Source organism: Rhinolophus sinicus, chromosome 17, assembly GCF_057876585.1.
Source record: "Rhinolophus sinicus isolate RSI-liver-muscle chromosome 17, RSI-T2T, whole genome shotgun sequence".
Taxonomy (NCBI): domain Eukaryota; kingdom Metazoa; phylum Chordata; class Mammalia; order Chiroptera; family Rhinolophidae; genus Rhinolophus; species Rhinolophus sinicus.
In genome coordinates, this window is record NC_142517.1 from 68,705,292 (window position 1) to 68,732,977 (window position 27,686).

Genomic DNA, 27,686 nt, shown 5'->3' on the forward strand with positions numbered 1-27,686 from the left:
AAAATCATCAAATATTGTAACTGGAAAGACTCTTGAAGACCATCTAGTCCAACACTCCCCTTTTACATATGAGAAAAGTGGAGACACAGGAGGCATTTGATGACTTGCAACAATCATGCAACAGTTGACAAACAGGGCAGGCCACCCAGAGCTTCTGATTTACAATCAGATGCCTTCCAGCCAAACCATTCTGCCATTTCTTCAGTTTCTCTGTAATCATTTTAGAGAACTCTGACTTTGCCTTATCACACAAATGTTGCTTTGTGTATCTTGATTGTCAACAAGCTTCTCAATTAATTGCATTGGATTAAAGTTTATTTTATAATAATAAATTGTCAGATACTCATAAATCATTCCAAAAATTAAGATGGGTTCTCGGAAGTGTTCTGAGTATTCTACAATTACAGAGAAGCTCACTAGATAAACATAGAAGCCTCTTTTTCATAAGAATCCTATCATGTCTATACGAAGGGCTCATATTATTAAAGCTCATATTAGGTGTTTCAAGGTTTCTGGAGTCCAAACAGTTGTTGGAATGCAGTTGTTGGAATAGGTCAAACCGATGTGTTCATTCACCCCCTCTGAGTTGTCCCAGAGACATTCTTAAACTGCTGTGCCTTTGTAAGGAAGTCGTTACCACGTCCACCAGTATCACCAGTCCCTACAATCATCAGCGTGGCCAGTTGCTACATACTGATTGCCCATCGGGTTCAAAAAAAAAAAGCTGTGCTTGGTGTTTTACTGATATTTTGTTCCATATAAGAGGAGAAAGGACAAAGTGAGAGTCTGACATAGCCTAGCTCCCTTCTGTGAATGAAAAGTCTCCCACTGACAATAAGCATTCAATAAATGCTTATTGAAAGGGGGAGTAAAGCACCTACACTTTCTCCTTTTCAAAAAAGTTTCTGGTTCATTTGAAAATGAACTTAAGCTTCTGATGCATTGTTGTGTGGTTTGCTGCACCACATATGGCTATTAGGATCTACTTGTCAGCAACAATCCAGAAATACTGTTGCAATGCAAGATAATATAATCGTCCACTTTTACATTTTAAGTGTGTGTGACCCACCAACAACTTGTCCAGGTGCCAAACACACCACTGTGAAGGAACTGGCTGATACAGAGTCCCGAAATTTCAGGTAAATGTAATCACCTCACAACTGCAAAGAAGAGCTAGGTTTTGAAGTCCAAGAGGAGAAGAGGCAAACCTCCTGCTCTTCTAGAAGCAGGAACCATTTGGCAATATATTCACAGCTGTTAGAGGGAAAAGCCTTTTGTGAAGAAAGGTGATAAACTAAATGTTTATCAAAACATTTAGTCCACCAGCGTCCCAACTCTAAGAACAATTTACTTCACAAAGCGAATGTAATAAGCAGAAGAGTCTGGCCCCATCAGCCACATCCCACCACTGTGGTTCTGTTGTTATGTGGGGTGATTTAGTGGTCAAGATCCCTACTGTTTTGCATTTGGATGTCTGTGAGAAAAACCTAGAACTCATTTCCTCCAGAAACCACATCCATATGGCATGTAGCAAAGATTACCAGAGAGCAGTTGTAGAGGTTTTATTATCAACTCCAGTCAGGTTTGCTCATGGGGGAAATGGGACATTAGTAATTTCCCTTCCTCGTCCTCTCTCGTCTCTTTTTATTCTTTTTCTTTCTCTTCTTTCGTTCTTCTAGTCAAAACTCATTTGCTTAAGGATTTGAAGAATATTCCAAAAGGAAATGGGGAGAGTAAATCCTATTTTGAGGGAACACACAACCATCCTGACATATAACGATATCCATATGCCTTTCTATATTCTTAAACAACGGGAAAGCATGTAGAATAACCCAGGGGCTGGTCTTCAAAGTGGGTGTTTCCTAGCACATTCTTTGGTGAACTGGCCTTGTCCACTGTTTCATGTTATTGACCAATCAAAAAAGAGGAGAAAGTTTTCCGTCTATGGGCCTAGCCCAAATGAGTGGCAGGATGTAACCTCCATCTGTAATTTTCGATAAAGTCCTCCCCAGGTCCAATGTACATGATATCTAGAGCTACTGGGCTCCAGGGAAGGTACTCTCAAAAAAATATAGCCTACAGTGATATTTCTGAGGATGGCTATGATAAGGCAGCAAGGAAATGGAGACATGGATGTTACAAACTTACATATATTTTTTCCTCGTAACACTTTCAAACTTGCTATCTAGAGCCCATATTTTTCCCAAGCAAATTCATGGTATAAAGGAAAACTTACTTTCGTAATTATGTAAGTGTCATTTTTTTCAGCCTGTCCTATTGTTTTGCTTTTTTGGTAATCACCTTAATGGGTGGCTGAGTAGGGACCATGTATGAAAAGACCTCGTCATGTCTTACAAGGCAGAGACTATGCTCATGGGAAAAATACAAGTCTTCAGACGCAGGGTTCTTTCTACCAAAGAAAGTGGCTCAGAGAGCAGCGTCTAATGCTGTATAGACTACATGGTGGAACATTACAGCCATGTTTTCAGTCGCTCTTCACTCTCTGGAATTTTATGCAATACTGTAGCCAAGAACCTTTGAAATAGCTCTGTCTGGTCAAACAAAAAGTAGAAAAGAAAGAATCATTTGAAAATTAAACGTAGTTGGTGCAAGTTCGTAGTCAATCTAGCAAAATGTCTACTCACCCCCACCTCCTTATACCCCCCTCCAATCTTTAGGGTTTTCATATAGTAATGGAGTGTTGGAGAAGGTGTCTGTCGGGTGTGTTTGGGGTTCTTTGCTGTCTCCAATACTTTGAAGAAGAGTGCTTATTTCCTACAGTTTATTAAACCAGCTCAGTTAAACATACTGGTCATCAGGCCCTGTGATGCATGATTATTCATTATTATTTTAAAATCCGAATAAAAATCAATTGTGCTGGCCCCTTTCTCCCTCTGCCTCCTCCCTGTCTGTTTCACTTTACTGTGAGGCCCTGGGAGTAGTGTGTGTGTGTGTGTGTGTGTGTGTGTGTGTGTGTGTGTCTGTCTGGGAGGAAGACAGACTCCCTACCTGTAAATGGCTTGCTATTATTAGACGTTCAGTTACCAGGGGTTATGTAAGACAATTGAAGCTCTGTTTTTTAACAGAGACATGATTCATGCTGCTTGTAGTAACAGTAACCACCTCCAAACGAGACAGAAACCAGACGCAGACAAAGGCTGGAGAAATCAATGCCGACGCGGTACAGCCATTCTGCTGATACCCTCTGCCTTTCAATCAGAGCACTTAGGTTATCAGGAGAAGAGGCTTCTGCTCATTCTGGGTCTTTTCTGTCTCCTGGGGCTGCCAGGAGAACTCATGTGGGCTGGAGCTATGTGCGAGAGAACAGGGGGCCTGGGGAGCCCTGACGTCTGACCTTCCTCCCCAGGGTCTCTCCAGCATTTCAGACACACCTGGAGGACCAGTACTGTGACCTGCACTGTGGCTCAGAATTCTCTGTAGCTGCTACTCAGAAAGGTTGACGCTTGAGTGTTTGGCTCACCCACACGGCTCACTTGCTGAAGTGATGCTCTGTACCATTGCTGGACAGGAGAGGAGAGAGTGGGATTTGAGCCGGTGCCAGCGCTTTATTACAGCCTCTCCCAAAACCTGAATGGAAGTGCACTGGCTGTCAGCTTCCACACACCCGCGGGACTCTTCCTGCTTCATTCTTGAGACTATGTTGATTCAGTACCTCCCAGACTGCAAAGCACTTCCACGTGCGTCAGCTTATTTTAGCCTCATGGCTTTATGAGATCAGCAAAGCACACGTTAGTAACCAATACCATTCGACAGATGAGAAGAGATGCAGCCGGAAGGTAATTATGTCACGCATGGACTCCTTGCGCCTGAGTTCATAAAGTTCAGAAAAGTCAGCGACTTGACAACGGTCACACGGCTAGTTCTTCACAGATCCAGGAAGACGTGGCAGATCTTGTGATTCTCTGTCTAGTGCTCTGCTTCACAGATTGGCTGCAAAGCTCATTGGCAGCCATGGCGTTTGGGGGAGAAAAAGTATTTTCTGCTGAAAACTTCGGTTTTAGATTAAGTTCTACTGCTCAACTGAACTCTCCCTTCCCCACCTCAATCTTCTCATTTGCATAACTCATGATGGGGAAAAGTCATTTGTAGAGAGCGTTTGTGAAAATACCACATAGCCTTTAAGGTGTCTAAATCAATTGAAGCTTTGACAATGGGTGACATGCAGGAGAGAGATGGAGAGATCCCAGACCTCACCCAGTACATAAAGTAAACCATTTTTATTACAAAAAGAAGGCACTGAGATACACTTTACTGTAGAAACTGCCCATGGCTCTCAGATAACAGCATCCTTGATGCAGTGGCCCAAATGCATCCAAAAGGTAGGCCACCGTCCATTTTCACGCCTACATATGTAAATTGTCCAGAAAGGCAGCTCTACACCAGAGCATGACCGAAAAATAGCTAAACCATTTAGCTTCACCCACCCAGGAATCCCCCACAATAAAAGTTCCAGTTTTCAAAATACTTATGTATTGGTTACTACTAATAATAAATACTCTATTGTTATGCATTTTAATTAAGGAACAACACAGAATTTTCTATTATAGAATTTTTACCATTATCCTACTAGTTTCACACATTGCATAGTAGTCTATACCTATTTTAAAGTAAACATAAGTAAATGTTCTCTATTATAAATAGGTTTTCATTAAATCTTTTTTTTTTTTTGGATACCATCTTTTATCCAGGAAGGTAGCAAAATACTTCACAGGCTGTAGTTTAATGAAATGTATTTTCTCTTCTGCTAAAACATGAACATCGTTTGTCGCTGCAGTTTTAAGGAAGAAAGCTATACTCTGTTATCTCACATAATAAAACTCCCTGACGAGACATCAAGAGACCAAATTTCTAGTTCTAGCCTCACTATTAGGAAACCGATTAAGTCCCAACTTAAGATAACATCTAATCCGAAAAACTCAAAGCCCCTTAATATCTGGATAGTGCACACTCACCTGAGACGTACACCTGCTCTGTGCTCTTATGTGATGTGGCAGTAAAAGATCTTTATGGGAAAGATGGAGTTCATTGCTTGGGAGTTGCATTTTGTGCTAGTGGCAGCCAAGCTGCCTTGACTTCTCCAAAGTAATGGGTCTCCAGACTGACCCGAGAGATAGCGGTTGGAATATGACTGGAAGGCAGGAGCACATTCGGCAAAGTGTTGCTGCACTATAGACCAGGCGCAGTGATGAGCAGTGCACCCTCCCACAAGACTGCCCTTGACTTCTCCTGTAAGAAAACAGCCTTTTCTTTTTCATCAGGTCACCACGATTCAATGATCACGAATGCTGATCTCCTCATTGGTAGAGAGGCATTTATTCCAGCGGTTCCTTTTGTGGATCCTTGGATGTTCCTAGATTATTTTACCCTTCTCCCCATTCGGTGCCAACTAATGCACATTCTTATTTTCACCTAAGAAAGGAGCTGCCTTTGCACTTCTAGATCCGTCCTTCCTCTCCCCCCAGAGCATACGTGTTATCATTTGCAGAGGTGATGATGCCGCTGGTGCGCGGTGTTTCTTCCCAACAAGGTGGTGGTGGTACTTTCCACCTGGGCCTGCAGCATACTAAACTGTCCCAATAGCTACAGAAATCAAGTTTTGACCTACCAGGCCCCAATGTCATCCATTTCTGTCTATGGCAACCATCAACACGATTATAAGCCAGTGCTATGCACAAAGGGCCACACTAGGTGCTGAAGATTCTGCAGTTTATAAAACAGGTTCCTGCCCTAGAGAATTTACATTCTCATCAATGATACAGAAAATAGGCATTAAACTATAGCCATTTATCTGAGTGCTAAATGAGTGACAGAGGTCAAGATGGGCCAAAGCAGTTTTCACAAGGAAAAGTTGTATACGGGATAGATGATTTAATATGGGCCTTGAAGGAGGGGAAAGGCCTAGATGAGAAAAAGATGCTCAAGGCATTCCAAGTAGCCAAAATGATATGTTCAGGGACCCAGAGATACAAATGTGCTCCGAAGTTAACTGGTTTAGGCCAAATACAGTATTGATGGAAAAGAAATCTGAAAGGACTTATTTGGTATAGATTCAGTGAACTTGCATACCCAGGCTAAAGAGTTTGGAACCAGGGGAAATCCCCTGACACGTATTTTCTCTAAGTATATTCTGAGGTTCGTCAATGTTCCATTACAAAGGTGGGGGTTGGGGAGGAGGTCTGTCATCCAGTAAGTTTGGACATGGCCAGGGTCTTTGGCACCTTCAATATCCTTACACACAGTATGAGTTTACAAGAGAGAGATAGTGTGCAGGGTTTCCTGTAGTTGTTTAACCAAACAACTTGTTTTAAGGTCCCTCTTGAAGTTCTAGTGCTCTATAAAATTCACTGTGAGATACAACACCTGGAAAGACTGTGTAGGGCAAGAGTTGAAGGCAAGGAAAACACTGCACTGCGGTGATTAACCTAGTTCTATAAGGAGTGGATGTGTCGTCAACTGCAGAGAAGACCATCACCTCTGGTGGAACCAAAATGGAAGGGTAAAGATCACAAGCAGAGAGAATACCTCCAGGATAGGAAGAAAGTGTAGAGAGAGGTACAGCTAAATCTTGAGAAAACAAAATGAGGAAAATTCAGAGATATTGAAAAAGGAGATGAGAGCCAGCAAGCTTACCACCCTGGATGGTCAAGATCCTCTTACTAATGGAGGAGGGAAGGTCCTCAACTGAACGAAAGAATGGAGACTGGAACTTGGTAACGCGGGACTTACTAGGCTCGTACTTGGAAATAACACTGAGTGAGGGTTCAGACGGCATGGATGTATCGGGTTTTGTAGTAAGAGTGGGAAGGAATGGTACGTTTTGATAGGGACTCAGGGATGAAGAACATAAGGAGAGGTCCTGTATGTAGACAGTCAAGGAGCAAGGAAATCTGGAGGGTTATTGAAAGTAATGTGGCAATGGTGGATTATGGGGTAAGGTCAGACTGAACAGAGATGTCATAGTGAAGCCATCGGGAGCCGAGTGATGGACCAGCTGAGAAGAGTAGATTCCTTAGGCATCCAGGAAGAGAAGTTCTCAAGCTGTGGTTGGAACACTTGAGATCAAATGTGAGGTCTTGAAAGACTAAATTGGAATGAAAATGAGGCCTAAAAAGTAGCTGAAGAAGATGGTGGTAAAAGGTCTGTTGTAAAAAAACAAAACAAAACACGGTAATGGGTTTGTGGATTGAAGTCCAGAGGGAAAACATAAATCAAGTGTGGAAGGTTTTGGAGAAGGATAAAAACAGGTTCAAGAAGGCATTAGAGGACCCTGGTGGAGAACCTATAGTACGAACCTGTGGCGAGGACCTGAAGTGAATAGGGGTGGGATGAAGGTGGCAGATCTGCGGTGTAGTGATCACGTGGGTAGGTTACGACATAGAGCGTTGTGGCTAACGCCTGGCCTTTACGCCCTGCTTTGCTGCCCTGTGGCTTCGTGACTCACGGCAAATAACTTCACCTTCCGTAAACGTCAGGTTCTTCATCTATAAAATTGGAAGGGTGATTATAAGAAATAAAGTTAGACAATGTCTGAAAAGTGCCAAGCACAATGCCTGCCACACGTAAGCATTGAGCAAACGCAGCCCAATGAGTGTGATGGGAGCCGGAAAAGGGAAGTGGTGGTCTCACCTTGGAGACAGCAACAGTGTGTTCTCCGGGGTAAAGCCATTTTGATGCTCCTGGGGACCTGTTTTTCCATTTAGCCACAAACTGTAATGATCAGTCCCAACATACTCAGTGCAAGAGGCAAGGTGTAGATACCTCGGATGTAACACCGATCACATGCTGCTCCGTACATCGTGCTCATGTTGGAATCCTCAGTACAGAGTTTAAAATGACCTTACAACCAGGACCTGTGGTAGGCTTCTGGACAGGAAGATTCCAGTGTCAAATGACTTAGAAAAGGAGTTTCCATCATCAGGTATTCATTAAAACCGGAAAAACTATCACATATGTGTGTATATATGTATATATGCATATGTATGTGTGTGTTGAGATAAATATATATATATGGTATAGATATATGACATATGTGTATATATATATCATATATACAGAAGGTGACAAAAAAATGTATACACATTTTAAGAAAGGAAAACTATTAACATTGTAATACTCAATATATATACCGATAACAAAAGATGAATACAAGTCACGTTTGACTTCTGCAATTACTAGAGGTGCACAAAGTGGTTACCATCAGCATCTAGACACTTCTGATTACGGCGAACTACTGCTTGAGCAACGTTGACCAAAGTGTCCACTCGTATATATTTTTTTTCGCATCCCTGGTATGTATATATATAATACAGATATATGATATATATATACATATATATATATACACACACATATATATTATATACATATTATATATATATCATACTATATATATAGTATGATATATAGTATGATATACATATCACCTGATCCCAAAGATCACTTATTTTAAAAACAGGAATCAACTGTATACACCTTACAGTGCCAAGGATCCTGGGATGTGCAGGTCTTATTAACGGAGTTTGTGAACTGCCAAGGAGGAATCCAGAGGTCTCTATGGAGAAAATTAACATAGATTTAATATGACAAACAGTGGGACCTTCTACTGGCTGGGCTATCGCAGGGGTCTTCAATCCATCAGAGGTGTTTCTTCTGGACATGGGTGTTAACTAGTGGTTAATTAAGGAGCTAAAATTTTGTAAAGTAAAATATGTATTATAGCATCAGAAAGCTGAAGCTGGGGTTCCTGATTAGTTTGTCTGGCCATGATGCTGCGATGCTTCCCTTTAACCATTCATTAAATGGTTTTCTCACCAGTTTCCAGAGAGGTGGAATTAGTGACATCAGACTTGGGAATTCGTTTTAGGTAATTAGTTAAAAAGTTAAAAGTCAAATAGATTTCTTTAACAGGTTTAATGGTTTAACAGGTTTATGAGCTACTTAATTTCCGCTTCTTTCTTCTCAGGGGACTATTAAAGTTTTAAGGGACCTTAAAAATCATAAAATCCACCTTTTTCTTACAGATGGAAATACTGAGCCACCTAGAGGTGAATGACTCATCCAAGGTCATCCAGCTAGTTCTACAATTTCTCTCTTTTCTACTCTTACTCCTTTTAATTCTCCCTTCTTTTTTCTCTCACCAACATTCTGTTCCCCCACAACCACCCCTTTGCTGATTATTTCTTGGACTTACCCTTGCTTTATGAAATTTCCTGTGCCTCAAATTATGAGATAGTAGGTCTTAGCCAATTAGTAACCCTTCCCCACTAATTCATCACTACATTTGGGACAACGAAAGGAGGGAAGTGGAACAATTTTAAATTTACTGTGATCTTTGAGACAGCTTTATCTACACCTGGGAATTGCTGTTAGACAATTAAGGTTAGTAAAGCTCGTTGAATTTCTCAGAGGATAGGTGTTATTTGAATTACTACCAGATAATTATTGTTAAAAATAACAACAATGTAAAAAATGGGAGCTTTACATGTTAGAGATATTATCATTTTAATTTCTAAGGGCTTTCCGAAAGCCCTGGGGCATCCAGAAATGATTTTTTTTTTTTCATAGTGTGCTCATACCAGAAACTCCTTGAATTCTAATGCCTGATGACCTGACAGACTGGCCCAGAATCAGAAGCCAGTTGAGCCTTGTGAGCTGCTAGCCAAGTTATGTATCTTGAACTACTCCAACCCTCAGTGGGAAGGCCAGTGTCAGACGTGAGGCCTGTGGTAACCAGACCAGTGTCATCAGCACCACCTGGGAGTTGTTAGAAATGCAGAATCAGATTCCATCGCAGACATGCTGAGTCAGAAATCCCGGGTGATTCACTGGTTCATTAGAGTTTGAGAAGACGGATTTAAGATACAGAAGACCATTCTCACCTTCAAATAGAAAGGAGCTAGGAAGAAGCTGTCCTTACTGATAGTTTCTGGAAGAGTTCCTTCACCTGAAGCCTGTGACCCCAGTTCTTTCAGTGACTCTGAACCATCATGGAAATAGTATAGCATCTTTCTTGTGCTGAAATCGCAGTGGGAATTAGGGACGTGTCCATGCAGTGTGGGAGCAGTTGCTGTATAGCGAAAAAGCACAGATTTACAGTCAGAGAGATCTAGGTTTGGATTCTGACCTCACTATCCACAGCTGTCTAATCTTGGAGTGGTTACTTGAGGTCTCTGAGCCTCACTTTTCCTCATCCACAAAATGGGTATACCAATGCCTACAGGATGGCATCACTGTGAGGGTTTAATGAGAATGTATTTACATATAAAAATGCCTGCTGCAGTTCCTGACAAGAAACTTAGAAACTCTAATACATGGTAGCTATTATTGTTAGTATTATCTTTTTTGTAAGCTCTAGTTATGAAGGCCCCATCTGTCATTTTAGAATGATTTGGTGTGATTTCTAAAGACTAAGAAGGGCCATACTAAAATAAGACCTCTGCAGTAAGTTCCTTAGGGTGATATGTGGTGCACTGTGTTATATAACAGCTCTGTTCTCTAAGGGCTTCCAAGACAGATCTTCAGAGACATCAACAATAAAACAGGCTGGAATGAAAATGACCCCCTGTCTCCTCTGCCTCTGACACCATCAAGATCCTTGCCAGCTGGGTTCCAAGAGCAGATTCTTTATTACAGTGATGATGTAAGAGGCAGAGAGAACAGCTGTGTTTCCAAACTCTAGGAAGAATGTGTGGCCCCAGCAGCCTCTCAAAATTATCTGTCGACTTAAAAACTGACTACATTGGATATGGAAGTCATTGAAAAGGAATAAATATGAAACTTCATGAAGTCATTTTCACTGAGTCTTTTTTAGAGGATAACCACCCTTTAAGCAATAAAACATGACACCCCATGCAGTAGTTCTGATTAATAGGCCCTCAGGTGTGTGTTAAGGCAAGAGGGGAAATAAAAAGAAGGGGATAGGTGACAATTTGCCGAAAAATGAAAGGGAGAGCCTAACAGCGGGCTGTGGAGCTAAGAGTTTGATTAAAAGACAGAAAGATTATGTCCCCATTTAATTATAAAATGTACAATTTAAATCAAATGTTAGGCATATTTAAAATGTACACTTATCTAATTACACAATGGATTTGGATGCTTCCAGGTGATTTTTCACTGCGATGTACTAGACATATCAATCAGTGATTGCCTTTATCATTTTCATGTGGTTGCCAGGGGGAGAGAAGACACGGTAGCGCTGTCTGGTGAGGTATTGATAAGCTGTGCAGCCATATCATGCTTTAGTAAGAACTCTGAAGAGCTCTTGGATCCTTTTTTGCTGTTTATGTGGCTATTGGGGTGTTGATATTTAATGGACATTGCAACGCATAGCATGGCTTCACCATACTGGCCGAAAAGAATATGATTAATATGACCACGGTGTTCCTCTGCTGAGTAACAATGGGTAAAGAGCTCACCTGGGAGAGCCAGGCTGGGAGTGCTGTAGGCTAACATTTAAGAGCTGAGTTTTTGTGGCCATGTACAAACTACTGAGATCCCCTGGAAAAGTCTGGTTTCTTCACTAGGTAAACACTGTTATCCCCACAGCACGTTTGGTTCAGCTTTTCATCTTGTGGTGAGAGAAAATGATTCTGTTTGAGGATGACGATAGAGACGAGATTAAACAATTACTGTTTCTTCTAGCACAAGAAGAGAACAAGGGAATTAGAACAGACTTGGGAGCAGTAATCTATGTATTTCTACAGGTAAATTGGTGGTATAATGGAAGAAAAATAAGTAAAAATGTAAGCTTGTAGGATAAATACTGGGCAAAGCTAGGTCAAAAAGAAGTGCTGATGGGCATAATAGCAAGATTGCGAATACTTATGTTTCTGTAAGATAATGAATTGAACCATAGAATTACAGCACGTTCTCACCAAGTAGTGCAACTGAACCTACTGCTTTCCCAAAGCATGAGAAATACCTTCATTCTGGTTTTTGCCCTGAGCGTATCACCCCAGTAGTGTTTGCAATATTGTCATTATTGTTTCTGCTGGTAATGTTAGAAAGGTTTGCTTCCCTAGTCTTTAAATCCACAATCATTTTTAAACATCATTGAACTATTAAAAGGCGTTTATTTGTTCAGTTTATTAAAGTGAATACCTGAAACAATTTTTTTTTTTTTTTTGGAACCCAGTATACCCTTGTAGACGATGCGCCGCCCACCCCTCACTCTCTCTGATCTTCTCACTGCTGATGGTCTGCTGGGCCCACTGGTGTTGAGCAAGTGCTGAGAGATATTTAGAGACTTGTGACCTTTTATATCAGTTATCATTGGTCAGCCACTAACAAGGATGTGGCCTTGAGCAAGTCCGTTCCCATAATCCCCTCATCTGAAAAATGAGGGGGTTGGAACAGATAAGCTTTAAGGTCTTTCCAATTCAGTCTTAGTTTCCATGACTCAAAGCAAGACTCTTCAGTCCTTTTAAATTTGGTTCAGCAGACATCAGCTGAGCGTAAACCTGTGTGCAAGGCATGGCACACTACAGGGTATACAATGTAAAAATTGTCTCTGTCTTCAAGGAGCTTTTAGAGGGTGGAGATAAATTACACAAATACTACAGTCCATTGAATGTGCAAAAGGAGTAGTGCAGAAGTGCTTAAGGATTCAGGAAGGGCACTTTCCTTTGGGAAATGCTTCATAAATGAGGTGATATTTGGATGGCTCTTAAAGAAGCTACATGTAGATCTTGGGGAAAAGGGAGGAAAACCATGCCTGTGGTGAGAAAGAGTGGGACTTTGCAGCACTGGAGAATGGACTGTAGAGATAAAACTAGGAAATTAAATTGGGGCTATATTGCAGGAGCCTTGAATGCCAAACTGAGTTTGAATGTAATCCAGTAAGCAAAGAGCAAAGGACTGATATGTTGAGAATGGTACTTTAGAAAAATAATTGTAGTGGTGGCGTGAAGGATGGGCTAGAAGTAAAGAGAATCTAGAGGAAGTGAAGCCAGTTAGGAGGCTCTCCCAGAAGTCCTGGCAACAGGTGATAAAAGGATAAATCAATGCTCGTATTGAGTCAGGAAACACAGCCTGAGTAAAAGCCACAGGACTTGGCAGCTGATTGGATCTGGGAAGTGAAAAAAAAAAAAAAAAGGGGAATGCTTAGAGATGACTCCTCAATTGTAGGCCCAAGTAACTGGATGACAATTGTCCCAATGTCAGGAAATGAGAAGGCTGGAGAAGGAACATATTTTGAGGGAAAGGCAATGAATTCTTGTTTAAACTTTCTGAATTAGAACTGTCTGTGCAGTATGTGATGGATATGTGAGCCTCTCAACGTTAGAAGTGGCATCTTATTCATCTTTTCCAGGTGCCTAGTAGACGCTATCTAAACACTCAATGATGAATGGATGAAGGAATGAATGAACAAATGAACAAATTGATGAAACAATAACCAGCAGTTATTTAGAATGTGGGTCTGGAGCTCTGTAGATAGGCAAGAACTAAAGATAGCTATGTGGGTGTTCTCTATGGAGAAGTGATTGTTGAGGTCGTGGAGGGTGGGTGTAGGCAAAGCCTGAAGAGAGAATCTTGAGGAATATCTACATTTGGGGAACAGGAGAAAGAAGACCAGCCAGTGAAGGAGGCAGAAGAGAGAACTGAAGGTAGGACCAGAGTCAGGATAATGCAGCCTCCCGATGAGAGGGGAGGAGAGTTTCAGGAATCAAGTGGTCATTGGAGCCCAACGTGGCCAGAGGGGTGAGGCCTGGGAAGAGGCCTCTGGGTGTGAGGCTGAGACAAATGGCAGTCAATTCTGTAGCCCTGCAAGCCGAACTACACAGGTTAGAGGATATGGGAGGAAATGGAGACTTCGTAGTGAAGGGCAGAGAGAAAGCAAGAGCTCAGAGAGAAAGCAAGAGCTCAGAAATGTGGCCAGGCCAGAAGGCATTCGTAAGAACTGAGCACTAAAGAGGTAGAAACTGCAGTGGAATCAAAAACAGTGGACGAAGAGTCGGCTGTGCCAGGCTGAAAGACACGGGCCCCATTCCCCCACCCTCACCCTCCACCTCAGCTTCCCACTCAGAACCACAAAATCAGTTCCCTCTTCAGTGACAGGGTGCTGTAGATGCTCTCAGACCATACAGACAGTCAGGTAAAAATACTAAAATCGAGTCTGGATGACGTCCTCTCCACTCCCCCTTCCCTGACTTGCCATTCTCTGGTGCAAAGGTACAGGAGCAGCCTTTCCACCAAGCCCCACCGTTCCGTCTCTGCCAAAATGAATGATTGCCATCACCTATCTGTTTAACAGCCTGATTTGTGTTTGTTTCTCATCTGATCTAGATGCAGCCGCTCTCTGTTCCCTGCCCCAATGACCATCTGCACTAGGCCCAAGCCTTGGAGTGATTTACCTGAAGAGTGACACCATTTATTTGGAAACTACTGTGAGTACATTATGCCTCCAATGAAAGGACTCTTAGTTCACTTTGTTTAATTAAAAAAAAAAACACACACCATAGTAAAAGCAGATGAAATTTTAGATGGCTTCATCTCTTGGATGCAGCGAGGTAATCGGACTCAGTCCTGAGGTGCCCACAGCACGTCTCAGCTTCCAGCCTGCACTGCACACCCCGGGCGGCATCGCGCCTTCCTCCGCGGGCGGCTTTGCCCAGCTGGTTCTGAGCACCTCTTGCATGCACTGGGCTGTTCTGCCTGGTCATCTGTGCCCCTGCCTGAACCAGTGGCAGCTCCCGCCCGACGTGTTCACCTCTCATCACCCCACTGTGCCACTCTGTCGAATCTCACAGCAGCTTGTCATTTCATGCCACTTTGGTCAAATCCAGGAGCCAGCTTTCCTTGCCCATGTCTACCTGGGGTCTGAGCTGCATCTCTGTGCCCGGTAGTTGCCTCCTTGCTACTCTAAGGGTCCAAGGCCTGCCCCTTGGCACTCGGGGCTCCTTCAGCCACATCTTTAAGCCATTGTATCCAGCTCAGCTCTGCCCTCTGGAAGCATGGCTGTGCATATTGGGGTTAGTTCCCTCTGTGAAAGGCATTTATGTAGAAGTACAGCCCTTGCAAGGCAAGAGGCAGAAATAAGTTGGGGTAGGAGGTAGGATGCCTACAGGAACACTCTGATGAAAGATTGGTATCCAGTACTCATTAATCATTACTAAAATTAACAGATGAAAATAGGGGCTTTTGGGGATTTTTTTTTTACTAGAAAACCAGAAATTAAATTATTTAGAGGCTATGCATGCGGAATAACTTAATTACACATTTTAAAACAAAAACTCATTCTAGTTGTATTTGCAAGTTTTCTTATGTGGGATCAGGCAGGTGATGGGGTAGTATTTTACAGACACCTCTGTTACTAGAAAACACTACGTCCCTCTTAGGCTTCAGGTAGGATCTTCACCTTTATATTTTCTACGTTGTTAGCTATTCTGGCAAAAAGCAAACCCCAAGGGATAAAGCCAGCATTTTCTTTTGCTTTGTGTTGCTGTGTACTTTTCACGCTTTCAGTCACCTGAATTGGAATGGATGGTAGCAAATGTGTAGCTGACAGGCAGGCCCGCCCAGCCTGAACAGAGATGGGGACCCTCAGAGTGCCGTGCACGGTAATGGGGGTGAGTGGTTGGGACTAAAGACATGACACAAAGTCAAACATAGAGTTTCTTCATTTCATACCCATGCAAGGAACTCACCTGTGCAACACCTTCATTCATCCATAAGTTCCAGTGCAAGGCAGGCCTCAGAAAGGCCCACATCTGGATAGTTTTCCGAGTGTTGCTCCATCACGGAGGCACTGCGCAGGTGCAGGGAGCGCAGCTGCACTGGGATGCAGACAGGTTGCATAGTTTCTGTACCACGTGGGAGAGCAAAGCGTGTTCTGCCACCTCTATCTTCCTGTGCTGCAGAGAACCCAGATGCAGAGCCAGAAATCAGGACCTACAGTTTCCTGACAATCCCAAGGCAGCGCACACGTGCGCGTCTGTTTCTGCCATTAGAAGAACTTCACCTGTGCAGAACATCGTTGCCTGCTTTCACATTTCACAGATCCTAGAGAATGGACAGCTTGGGGCTCATCCTTGCAGTCTCTGCTCTTCAGAAACTCAGCTCCCTCATACAGTAAAGAGAAATAAGAAGAAGACTTACAGAGACTTGCTAGGTACAAAAAGCAAGATGGTGAATAAAGTATAAGAATATGGACTGATTACTAAAATGTGTCTCGTCCTGTGAGTTGCCAATGCCCTGGGCCAGAATTGAAGGCTTAGGGGTGGAAAGGAAGGGAGGGAGGGTTAGATTAAAAACCTACCCACTCCCACACCACCTGGACACCCATACTCAGTGTCCCTGCCTACCTGCCTGGATTGTTATGAAAATTAAATGAGAGAGTGTATATGTAGTGTCTGGCACAGCAGAGGTAAACTCAGTCAAATAAAATTGACGGGACAGTTACTATGTGCCAGGTACTGTTCTAGGCACTAGCGTTATGGCAGCAAACAAACAAGAATACCTGCTCTCATGGAGCTTACATTCAGTTTTCTTCTCTCATAGACAAATAGACAAACTAGGTATATGAACACCAAAAGAGAACTGATGTCATTTTATTTTGCTATGTCTTTCTTTCTAGAAAGTAAAATTGAGAGGAAAAAGGTGGAGGAATGGAGAGGGAAAGAATAGATATGCCAATTAGTCTCCTACCACCTCCAAGACACACACACACACACACACACACACACACACACACACACATTCTCTGCCCTGATTTGTGGTCCAGAAGGCTGACCTCTGGACTACATTACCCAGAATGCTTTCTCCTCTGGCTTCCTTTTGACTTTGGCCTAAAGGAAACATCAGCAAGAGATGGAAAGCAGGAGGAGAGAGTGAGGTCATGGCATTTATTAATCAAGCCCCCCTTCCCAACTCCAGTTCTGACTGGACTTCGAGAACACCAGGCCTTCCCTTGCTCCTTCAGCGAAACGGTGTAAAGCTGAGATTTAACAGTTTTCCACCGCTGCTAGTCCCTGATGCTGCACCTACCATCCCTTAAGGGTCCCTTAACCTCATCTGTACCTCAGTGTACAGTCCTTTCATTAAACTCTCTTCAGTGAAAACCCTTGAGTGTGCCATCTGCTTCTTGCCAGGATCCTGACTGATACAGTGAGGGAGAAATACATTGAAAAAAAAAAACATTATAAATCAGCCTTGCCAAGAAGGTTAAAAAAAAAAAAAAAATGAGAGAATAAAACATTTTAATCACGAAAACATCATAAATGCATCTGAGAACATTAGACCAAGTAGTGACAGAATACATTGTAAGAACATGTGATAAGAGAATGCCGAAGGTTGGTTTTAATGCATAGACCATAGTGCTCAGGTTGGGTGGGCTCTATAAGCCAAGTGTGGCCTGCTTGACCCTCAGCCTCAGGAGGAGTTCTTGGTACAGCAGCAGCCATGACAAACACGTGAAAAGAAAGGAGGTGTCGGGGGGTTAATACCGTAAGATCGAAATGTGGAGGAACAGATTGCTTATCCTAGCATTCTTTCTGCCTTTGCTACAATTAGAATCCATTTGCCCCTGCCCAAATCTAGACATTGAAAAAGATAACTGAGATAAAGGAAGTGCCCTGTTATAGTTTAAATGATGAAAACCGCAAAACTGACGCTGTCTGTGAGGACAGCTACCACCAGTGGGCACTGGCCATGTGCCAGCATTGTACCAACCACTGGGCATGAGTGATCTCATTTAATTCTCCCAGCAGCCCTAGGAAATGGGTATTATTATTTCTACTTTACAGATGATGAAACTGAGGCCCAGAGAAGCAGCGTAACGTGCCTAGAGCACACAGTTAGTTACTAGATGGTGGAACTCAGTTCTGCCACCATCCCTCATTGGGGTGTTTGTTACTATCTGCTCTTTGTCCCCCACACCCAAAGCCTCTACTAAGACTTTCCCAATGTACTGTAGGGGAAGATTGGGGGCAGGGGGATGACATTACTGGTCTAACTTGTCATGATCCAATGACTAAGTAATTGTTCATCAAAAGGAGGTTCTTACTAATTCTTTCCTATCCAGCCAGGCTGATGAGCGGAGGGCGTGTTGATGTGCAGGAGACGGGGGGGAGCCCAGAGGAGAGAAAATTGGGAGAGGGAGCTAGAAGAGAGCACTCCTCTCTCAACAGACTCTGGAGACTGATAAGAGCTCACGCAGATAAAATATTTATTTTCCATATGTTGCAGAAAGCATTGCCATCACTGTATGTGTGCAATATGTGCAAAGAAGTGTGAAATATATACATCAAATGCCACCGATCTGGTTAATTTCCATGCATTTAACATGCTTGATACCCACCATTGCATCAATATGTTTTAATGCATATTTCTTTCCACATACAATATGGTCTAGTAAGGAAAGAGCCAGCATCATCCACAGCCCCATTCACTGCTATGTTTCAGCCCAAAACTTGCTGCCAGAGCCAGCACAAGGAGAGTTAAAATCAGAAGATCCTGCTGGCTAACCCAGCCTCGAGTCACCTTAAAACACCTTCCCAGTTCTTGAAGCGGCCTTTTTTTCATAACAGAAATCTTCGCAGTGGGGAGGCGAAAACGTTTTTGTTCTCTTTGGACAATTGGGAAATACTCAGTAAGAATGTCAGAACTGACCGTTGAAAGGCAGGTGCCTGCGGCCACACTTTTTTTCCTTTTTTTTTTTTTTTTTTGAATGCAGAGCTCCACCAGTGTGGCGGGAGGAAGTGCACAATGATTGGTCTGTTTCTCTGTGGAAGTGTTCAGGGTACACCCAGTTTTGCTTTGCATATATTTACGAAACATCTGCCCTTTTCTTGTTCTTAAATCCTTCCCCCGCACCAGCCCCCTTTCCCCTTTCTCCTAGTTTCTTTCTTTGTTGTTGTTGGCTTGTCTAACTTTTTCATTGGAGCTTTCATTTTCCGGTTGAGGGGCGACTGCATCAGAGTGTATAATTTTAACATTGAGCGATGGAGGGAGGGAGGAAAGGGAAGGGAAAGGAAAAGGAGGAGAGAGAGAGAGAGAGAGAGAGAGAGAGAGAGAGAGAGAGAGAGAGAGAGAGAGAGAGAGAGAGAGCTGAAAAGAAAGAAAGAGGCTGAGTGGCCAGAGCTTGGCAAACCACACTTTGGCATGGTGACTAGGAGGAAGGATCTGGTCTGGTGGGGAGTTTGCCTCTCTCTGAAATGCTGCCTGGAGTCCGCCGGTGTGCTGCTGCCCTCTAAAGGCTCCAGGGGATAATACACAGCCATAAAGGCTTGGAGAGACTTGTCCTTCAATGTGCCATGTTTATATAATTGTTTTTACACAACCAGAGAAGGTATTTTCAATTAATCACTGCAGGAGTTGCTCTTTCCTCCTTAATAAACTACGAACTGCAGAAATGGGGTCAAAATAACAGCACCTATGCATTTCTAGACATAGACGGCTGCTATGTTTCAGTGTTTCTCAACTCCGGAAAAAGGAGTCCAAAAGGACTAGTGGAGAGAGTGAGAAGGAGAATGAATTGCTTCTTAGGACAGTGAGTAGCTCTGTGTTATCTGTGCAGTTGGGAAACAGCCCAGTGGTATAGACAAGTAAAGTGGTATTAGGCAAATGAGGGTATGAGCCCAATTAAGGCTCATGCCCTCAAGGCTCATACCCTCATTTGCCTAATATTTTCTGTTCATAGAAGTGGCCCCAGTGCCTGTTATGAACGTTCGCCAAAGGTGACCCTTGAGACAACAAACAGGAGGGTCTAGTGCAAGATGTCAGGTAGGAAGCAGAATCAAATCTAGGGAAGAAAACCAGGGCATTGATATAAAGAACAATACAATTTGTGCAGTCTTAAAAATAAAAGAGTAATCTCTACATGTACTCATGTTTGAAAGAGGGCTTCCTTAATTTCCTAAAGTACACATCTGAAACTAGCCTAGACTTGTCTAAGAGCAACAGAGATAAGTTTTTTGTTTTGTTTTTCTGTTAAGAGATACCTGTCATCCCTCTATTTAACTGGATCATGAGGACCGGCCGAGCTTTAGTGAGCAAAATGGCCCTACTCTTATCAAACACCCTTCATGGATTCAAGGAAAAAGTAACACGCAAGGTAGATTTCACTGGTACATAAAGAGTAGGAAACACAACCGGCATTCAGACTATAACTATTTTAAAAATATACTTTAATTTCAGCTCCATTTCATTCCATCAACAAACATATATTGAATGACAGCTTTGTCTAAACTACTCGGCTCAACAGTATACACCAGACAGCAAACTCTGGGAGGGCAGAAACTAGGCTTGTTTAATTCTCTAACCCATGCTGGCACATCATAGGCACATAATAAATATTTGTAAGATGAATGTGTGAATAAATGAAGGGGTAGGGAAGGAAGAAGGGAAGAGTGGATAAACACAGGGATTCAAAAATAACTCGGACATTTCCTTAGCCTCAGAGAGTTTACAGGATCATAGGGAAGGAATAAGCACGTCAATAACCATTGTTGAGACAAACTTTAGTGAGTAAAATAAAAGAAGTAAAAAGTGTTTGGGGAATTTCAGAGAAGGGTCAAAGGGAAGAGAATTTCAGAGAGAGAAGTCCTATCTGTACAGGGGGAATCAAGACAGTTACAAGATGGAGACAGCATTCAATACGTATAAAGGATAAGTATGATTTCAACGGTTAGAGTTGAAAAGGGAGCATTCAAAGCAAGAGAAATAATTTGAGCAAAAATGTAGAGCAAGGGTATAGCTTCCCCAGGATGTGCTGGGAATATTCAAGAAATTGGAGAGACCAGTATGGCCAATACGTAGGGCATGTGAGCTAAACGAGCAGATAGAAAACTCGCCGTGAGTGAGTGTCAAGCTAATGTGGTCGCCTCAGATGTAGTGAATGCAAAGCAGTGGGACAAGAGGAATCAAGGAGAATGGGAGCCAGAAGGTAAACAACAGTCTAAATAAAAAGCGTTTGGGTGATTGCATTGGAAATGGAAAGGAAACCCAGATGTGAAAACTATAAAAGAAACAGAATCGTCAGGACTTGACGACTTGGCTTCAAGGCAGAGGAAGGTATACATGTGAGCCTAAGGTTTCCAACCTGGTGAGAGACAACAGTGATAGAAATAAGGACCTTAGAGGTGGCACTGGTTTTCATGGAAAAAAAGGAGTTGGGCTTTGACTTTCATCTTGGTTACCTCCTGAAACTGAAAACCAGAAACCAGCTCCTTGAAGGTCCAAGTAGACACTCAGAATTTGAGGGTTAGTTCCACAGTCACTCATGCAACCCACAGTTGGTAAAAGATTTCAGTATATTTCTTCTCTTATGTTGGCTTCCTCCATACTGAAAAATGTCTCAAAGCTCCCCCTCTGTTTTCATCTTTACCATGCCACGTCTGCCCTCCTGCCCTCTGAAACAGCAGATTTTATTTCACAGCCTGTTGGACCAGAAACACAGCATGCTAATCATAACACCATATTCTGCGAGGGCCGATCTAACGACCCAGTGCAACAAATTTCAATACAAAATACTCTGTATGATGAGTCCATTGCCATGCTTATTGAAACAAGGAAAACATGGAAACAATTCTACTTACAACACATTCGGTACCACACATAATCTTCTACCAAAAAGTAAAACAAAATACTTTCTCTGGTCGCCGTGCACATAATAATAGGAAAAGGCACAGAGCAAAGGAAATTGGGGAGAATTATCAGGGTATGATTAATAATCCAGTTTGGCTGTGGCCTAGGGTACACGCAGTCTAAGTTAAGTATTTATTCATTTATATCCATATTGTCCTAGAGAGAGACCAGAGCTGACCAGTAGCGGACCTTTGACTTCCTGTTCCTGACTCCAACTAACAGTTAGCAGCAGTTACTTTCTAATTCCCTTTACCCATCTCTTCCTCGCATCCCAAACACACAGCCGTACTCCTGTAGTCCAGAATCATGCACTAAATCGGAAAAGCAAAACAAAACAAAACAAAAAACCAAAGGGGATCGTAAGCTTTAGAGGAGTAAAGAGTTGGAATAGAGGACCTCTTGTGTCACACCATCCCTCCACCTACTGGAATCTAAACTCTTCTTTTCACCTTTCATGTGCTACTTTAACAGAACCCTCCATCACTACCCCCTCTCATCTGTACAACCTGCAAATTGAGATTGTGATTTGAAATTATGTGTTGATCTAAAATAAATTCTAATGAGACTGCAAGAAAGTTAAATGTTCCATAATGTGTTCCGTGAACAGAAACTTAAAGCTGGAAGGTACTTTTAAGGCCTTCTAATCCAAGCCCTTTATTTTACAGATGAGGAAACTGAAGCCCAGAGAGGTGAAGTGAGGTGCCCAAGGCCACACAGCAAGTTAGAGGCACAGCTAGTACCATAGCTCAAGTCTCCTGACTCCCAGTCCAGTGCTCCTCCCATTACTCCACGGGTCCTGTCTCTAAGCTTCCTGACAAATGCTAGAACGGTAAACCTCCACTAGTATTTTTCCAGACCATGTTAAAACTCTTAAGGGGGAAAAAAAAGGATGCTTTCTTGGATAATGTCAGCCATACGTAGCTCAAGCTGTCTAAAGTTCTGGGACAGGGTCTTTTTATGCAGCCAACAGAGTCCAAATGTGGTGCTGTTTGCTTGGCCCATATGCTTTCATGTGTTCCCAGTTAGGCCATTACTGGAGGGAAAAAAAAAACAAGAATCAGCTTGTTTTAAAACAAGGGACATACTGGACTCCCTCCCATCCCCCCTCAGAAAAAAAAAAAAATCAAGTTATCTTTAACAGATTCTAAAAATGCCTTTTCCCAAATATGCAGTCAGTTCCTTCAAAGGGCCCTTTGTTTATTTTCAGGAAGAAACCCAAGACAGCTGAAAACCAGAAGGCATCTGAGGAGAATGAGATTACTCAGCCGGGCGGATCCAGCGCCAAGCCGGGCCTTCCCTGCCTGAACTTTGAAGCTGTTTTGTCTCCAGACCCAGCCCTCATCCACTCAACACATTCACTGACAAACTCTCACGCTCACACCGGGTCATCTGATTGTGAGTACACCAGTACGGTGATGGTGTCTTCGTGGTGCTTGGAGCATGCTTCTCCCCTGGGTTCTGGCTTTTCTGCATTCAGAGCAAGCTGCGTTTCCATTTGGTCTTCCAAAGTAGCCAAAAGTAACTTGCCACCATTTTGATTCAGCCAACATCTATATTTCCAAAGCTAGAGTGTTAAAACCAGGTGACCAACCATTTAGCCTCAAAAGGCTGATGAATTACACAAACCACATTTTCTTTCATGATATTAACTCAAAAAAAGAAGTTGTGAAGTTGTGTTGCTTTCTAATGATTCTTTTGTCCCCGAGATCTGGATAACTACACTTCCACCATGACTTAATTGAACAAACAAATATGGACCTCAGAAGGCCAGTTAGACATAAGGAAACATCCATTTTGAAATTACATAACACAAATCAGCTTTGCATTAGTTATTGGAGTCTCATGTAGCTTGGCTGAATTTCTGTCTTTCCAGTTTTTAATTTATTTTGAAGTGGTTAAAGGATAGCATAAATTTACAGAAGAAAAGAGAATGGCTTCCAAGAATTCAGAAGCCACCCAGACTTCACGTAGCCAATAAGAATTCAGGTTAAAAATATTTTTTAATTAAAAAAACTGCCTACGGGCTAAATTTGGAAACGGGCAGCTTAATGAGATCGTCGCTATTGAAATCACTTCATAGCTGTTTATTTTTGCTGTCTTCCCACTAAACGGGGAGTCACTTCTTTAAATTCTATTTTAGGGAAGTTGATAAATCACATTTAGGACTTTTTTTTCTCTTTCTGAAACGTAACTCAATACTTCAGAGAGAAATACGTGTGTTGACAAAGGAAAAGAATGGAAAAACTTGGGGGTCTAATCCAAAAGAATACTCCTTTCAGTCTTGAGATACCCAACAACTATTCTAAACTGATCTCCATAAAGGAAATCTGGCAAGAGGAAAAGAGCTGGTGTATTCTTCTTTAGGAATGACCAGGAAAAGACTCATTTTCAAAAAAGGACTCCATTGATCCTGTCCACAAAAACAAAAGTTATTAATTAGGAAATGAGATTCTAAATATCCTAGCATTATTACTCTTACAAAACAAATGTAAAACCCTACAAAGAGGGCACGAGGTGAATAAGTGTGGGAGATTCCATTCCCTACTAGCTACCTCATAATAGTCTCTAGATAAAGGGACAAGACCTAAGCATTGGGTTGGGGTAAAGGAAGATCGTTCTCTTCGTGGCTGGGCTGAGATCACACTTCAGCTGTCAGAATGAAACCAGAAGTAACAAGATCCAAATCTCTATAGCCTGTGTGGTTTGTACACAATCGCTGCTTCTATAGAGAAACCTGGGGGTCAGAGCAGGGACTCTTCTGCAAACCGTTGTAATAGTAACATCCTTGGCCCTTCTTGCCTGGCAGTCTCCAGCCTGATAGTAATTACAGGAAGCATTGGAAAATAGCATGGCACAGTGCCAACACACGTGTGCACACTGCCCTACGTACCAGGAAGGTAGCCCGTTCCTGTGGAGAAGGGCCTGGAGCTCCTGCATGCAGACCTTCAGCGCCTGGCTTTCTGCCACACCTTATGGGGAACATTACATAGAATGGCCTTAGCCAGAAATATCTCTGTCACAGCAAAGTAGGTGTTTTTCAGACTAGAAGAAGCACTGGGCTTCATTTATTGTACTTGACCATCAGCATTCTCTGACCAGGCCTTGGCATTAGTATGGACTATGTACAAGAAACTGTACACGTATGGCATTGCGTCCTCAGCCATGAAGAAGCCCGTGGATCTGAGCTCAGTAAGATATCTGAATGCAGTTGGAAGGAGAACAAATAGGGAGGAGAAACCTAATCTCCAGCTGTTTAAAAAGTCATTTTGATTTTGCCATTAAGATGTGAAAGTCTTCTCTGCACCAGCCTGTTGTTTAAATTGATTGTGCTTTTCTCCAAATATATTCGGATTGTAGTTTGTCCAGATTTGAACTTACACTTAGAAGAAAATTGTTTTTAGGAAAGATTCAGAGAAATCTGTCCCTTTGGAGACTGCTTAAAAGAAGACAGAAAAGAGGTTTATTTTAAGCTGTTAAAATTTTTGGATGCTCTTCTTCCATTCAAGAGGATTTTTCTCTTTTCTTTCTTCCTCTTTCTTTTTTTTTTTTTAATTTGTAAATGCCTTTCTTACCATAGATTAATTTAAAAGCCTAATTTCATTAAGGTAAAAGATTCAGTCTCTGTTTAGAACTAACAGATTTGGGACATTTAAAAATAGTGCCCTTGACTTGTTAGTCTCTTTAACTTCAGAAACATTCCACCGCTGTGTGGTGTTCCAAGCTTTCACAAGTGCCTGAATTTTTATGGCACCTTTTTATTTGTCATGTGTTTCGCAAAACTATTCTTAACCATACCTTACTGCCCATATCCTACGAGTCATTATAATTCTTCCCAATTTACAGATGAGAAAATCGACACCCAGATAGATGAATGACTTGCTGGGTAGTTAGTTAACTCATTCAGTTGCTGAGAGACGTTTATGGCTTTGCTCTCACAGTGAGCAGCATGAGTTCTCCATTCAGAGCCCAGAAATGGCATTCCTGGCTCTAAATGGGCATCTTGAAAATGTGCAACTACTCATATTGGTGAGTGAGTTATGAAACCCGATGTATAAATGTCCCCACAGAAGAAAAGTCAGCTCGGAATAGGAACGAGTAAGGGTGAGTAAGCCACAGTGTGTTGTTGCATCTGAAGGAAACAGGCCAGACTTTAGGACAAACAGGACAAGTCCGACCCCATAAGTTCTCAGCGGACTATTCAACCTGCTGAGCCACTTCCAATTTGGCCACAGATCCCAGTAATATTCAAAACAAGAAGGAATACTGTTGAGAAGGGCTTTCTTTTGTGAGATGGTGAGGTTAATTAATATTGCTCCTGACGTGTGCTGCTTTGCAGTGCACCCACTAACAATTTCCTTTTATCAGTATTCATTCCCCCATTACCTCCTAGCTTGTCACCTCTTCGCCATTTCTAAAACTCTAATGGTACACAAACTCAGATGATGATAATGGGCGGCGTTACGATGAGTTTCGGAATATCAAGGGTGCAAAACCCCTGAACAGTTAGTTACTCACTGAACATGCTGAGGATGAGCTGAGCCAAACTCTCCCTTCCGGTGCTAAAACAGGACTAAACCAAGTCAGCAGAGCAGCAGACAAGGCTCTGCACATGAAAAACCTTTCTTGACAACTATCAAACTGTAGCACATTACAGGCAAATACAGGTGATAGAGGCAACCAGAACTTTTACTTGCATATTTCTTCCATTTCAGTTTCCCCAAAATTAGCCTTCATCTAAAGGAAAAAGAGAAATGATTCTTCCCCCTTGGGCAGTCCTCCCTACTTTTGGCTGTAGATCCACCTATTGTGATGTCTTTCTTTTGTTGGAAGCTGACATCCATGCTTACTTACCTTCCCATGTTTTGCACTGGTCTCATCAGACTGCCTCGTTTTTTTGTGTCTTTGCCAAGATGCACTTATGTATTAACAGTTTTTATTTATTTTTAATTTAACCTTTACACATTAACAAACTGTTGTGTGGGTGGGTTTAACTTTAGCTCTGTAGGTAGCAAGACTCTGCAGGGGTTGAACACTCTCCAGGAGACTGGTGGGCTCCTCTCTTTCCTCTCTCCTCTCTCTTCTCTCCTCTCTCCTCTCTCCTCTCTCCTCTCCCCTCTCCCCTCTCCCCTCTCCCCTCTCCCCTCTCCCCTCTCCCCTCTCCCCTCCTCTCCCCTCTCCCCTCTCCCCTCTCCCCTCTCCCCTCTCCCCTCTCCCCTCTCCCCTCTCCCCTCTCCCCTCTCCCCTCTCCCCTCTCCCCTCTCCCCTCTCCCCTCTCTCTCTATCCACACCTTCACTGGGCTTCCGCCTCCAAACCCCGTCCAAGTCCCCAAGATAAAAATTTTTAGTACGCTTGGTTCAGTTTGAACTTTGAAGCAATTTTTTTAGAGAACAAAACAAAGAGGATGTTTTATGGCAAACTCCATTAATGCCACATTAAGGCTGACATTTTAATTACCCTAAAGTCAGGAAATGCAAAGTTCAGGTTCCCACAGCAACAGAAACTGTCCCCTTAAGTGCCTGCATTACAGCAGATTCTTTCATTCCCTGATTACACAACACCGGGCATGGGGACATTGTTTGTATCCACATATGTGGAAAGGAGCACGGCTTATATCCTTTGTTTTTTTCCTGTAAGTACAGTTGAGGACATGGGTCGTTAGCTTCCCGCCCCAAACCAGCTATGTGTAGGATCCTGGAACGGAAGGCTGTTACAGCTCTGCGTGTGCACACGGACAGAATTAAAGTTGCTGTGGGAACATTAACTCTGATTTCCGGACTTCCGTGCCAGTCACATTTAAACCATAATGTTGTAATTTTTGGCATGTAATAAATGTGCATTTCATGTACACAGACAGAAAGAAGCATAAAATGTATTTTAAAGAGCAATTAATTACTAACTTTGTGATTAAAAAACATTTGGTGCGTGTTCCTTCCCATTTAGCATCAGCTGCTGGTCTTAGCCAGGCCTAATAGATGACATACTGTGTCTCATCCTTATCTCAGATGTACTTACTGTATGTTCCTGTTCTTCTAGATAATTAATTCCCTTAGTAAAGCTGTAGGGGGAAAACAAAATGGAAGGA

The 27,686-nt window shown here is 42.5% G+C and overlaps 1 protein-coding gene across 20 annotated transcripts in view; it reads left to right on the top strand.

Moving 5' to 3' along the window:
- The window catches only part of ZBTB20 (zinc finger and BTB domain containing 20), a 777,577-nt gene that overhangs the window by 688,698 nt on the left and 61,193 nt on the right, over window positions 1-27,686 (top strand). For 12 of the 20 annotated variants that reach the window (XM_074331585.2, XM_019734851.3, XM_019734852.3 and 9 more), the window contains 3 exons: window positions 14,305-14,405; window positions 22,269-22,432; window positions 22,811-22,998. In XM_074331585.2, coding sequence (XP_074187686.1) covers window positions 22,422-22,432; window positions 22,811-22,998 — 199 coding nt within the window. In that variant the 5' untranslated portion in view covers window positions 14,305-14,405; window positions 22,269-22,421. Of the gene's footprint in view, window positions 1-14,304; window positions 14,406-22,268; window positions 22,434-22,810; window positions 22,999-27,686 lie in introns of those variants that run through there. The other 8 variants (XM_019734862.3, XM_074331601.2, XM_074331602.2 and 5 more) reach the window with 2 other exon arrangements.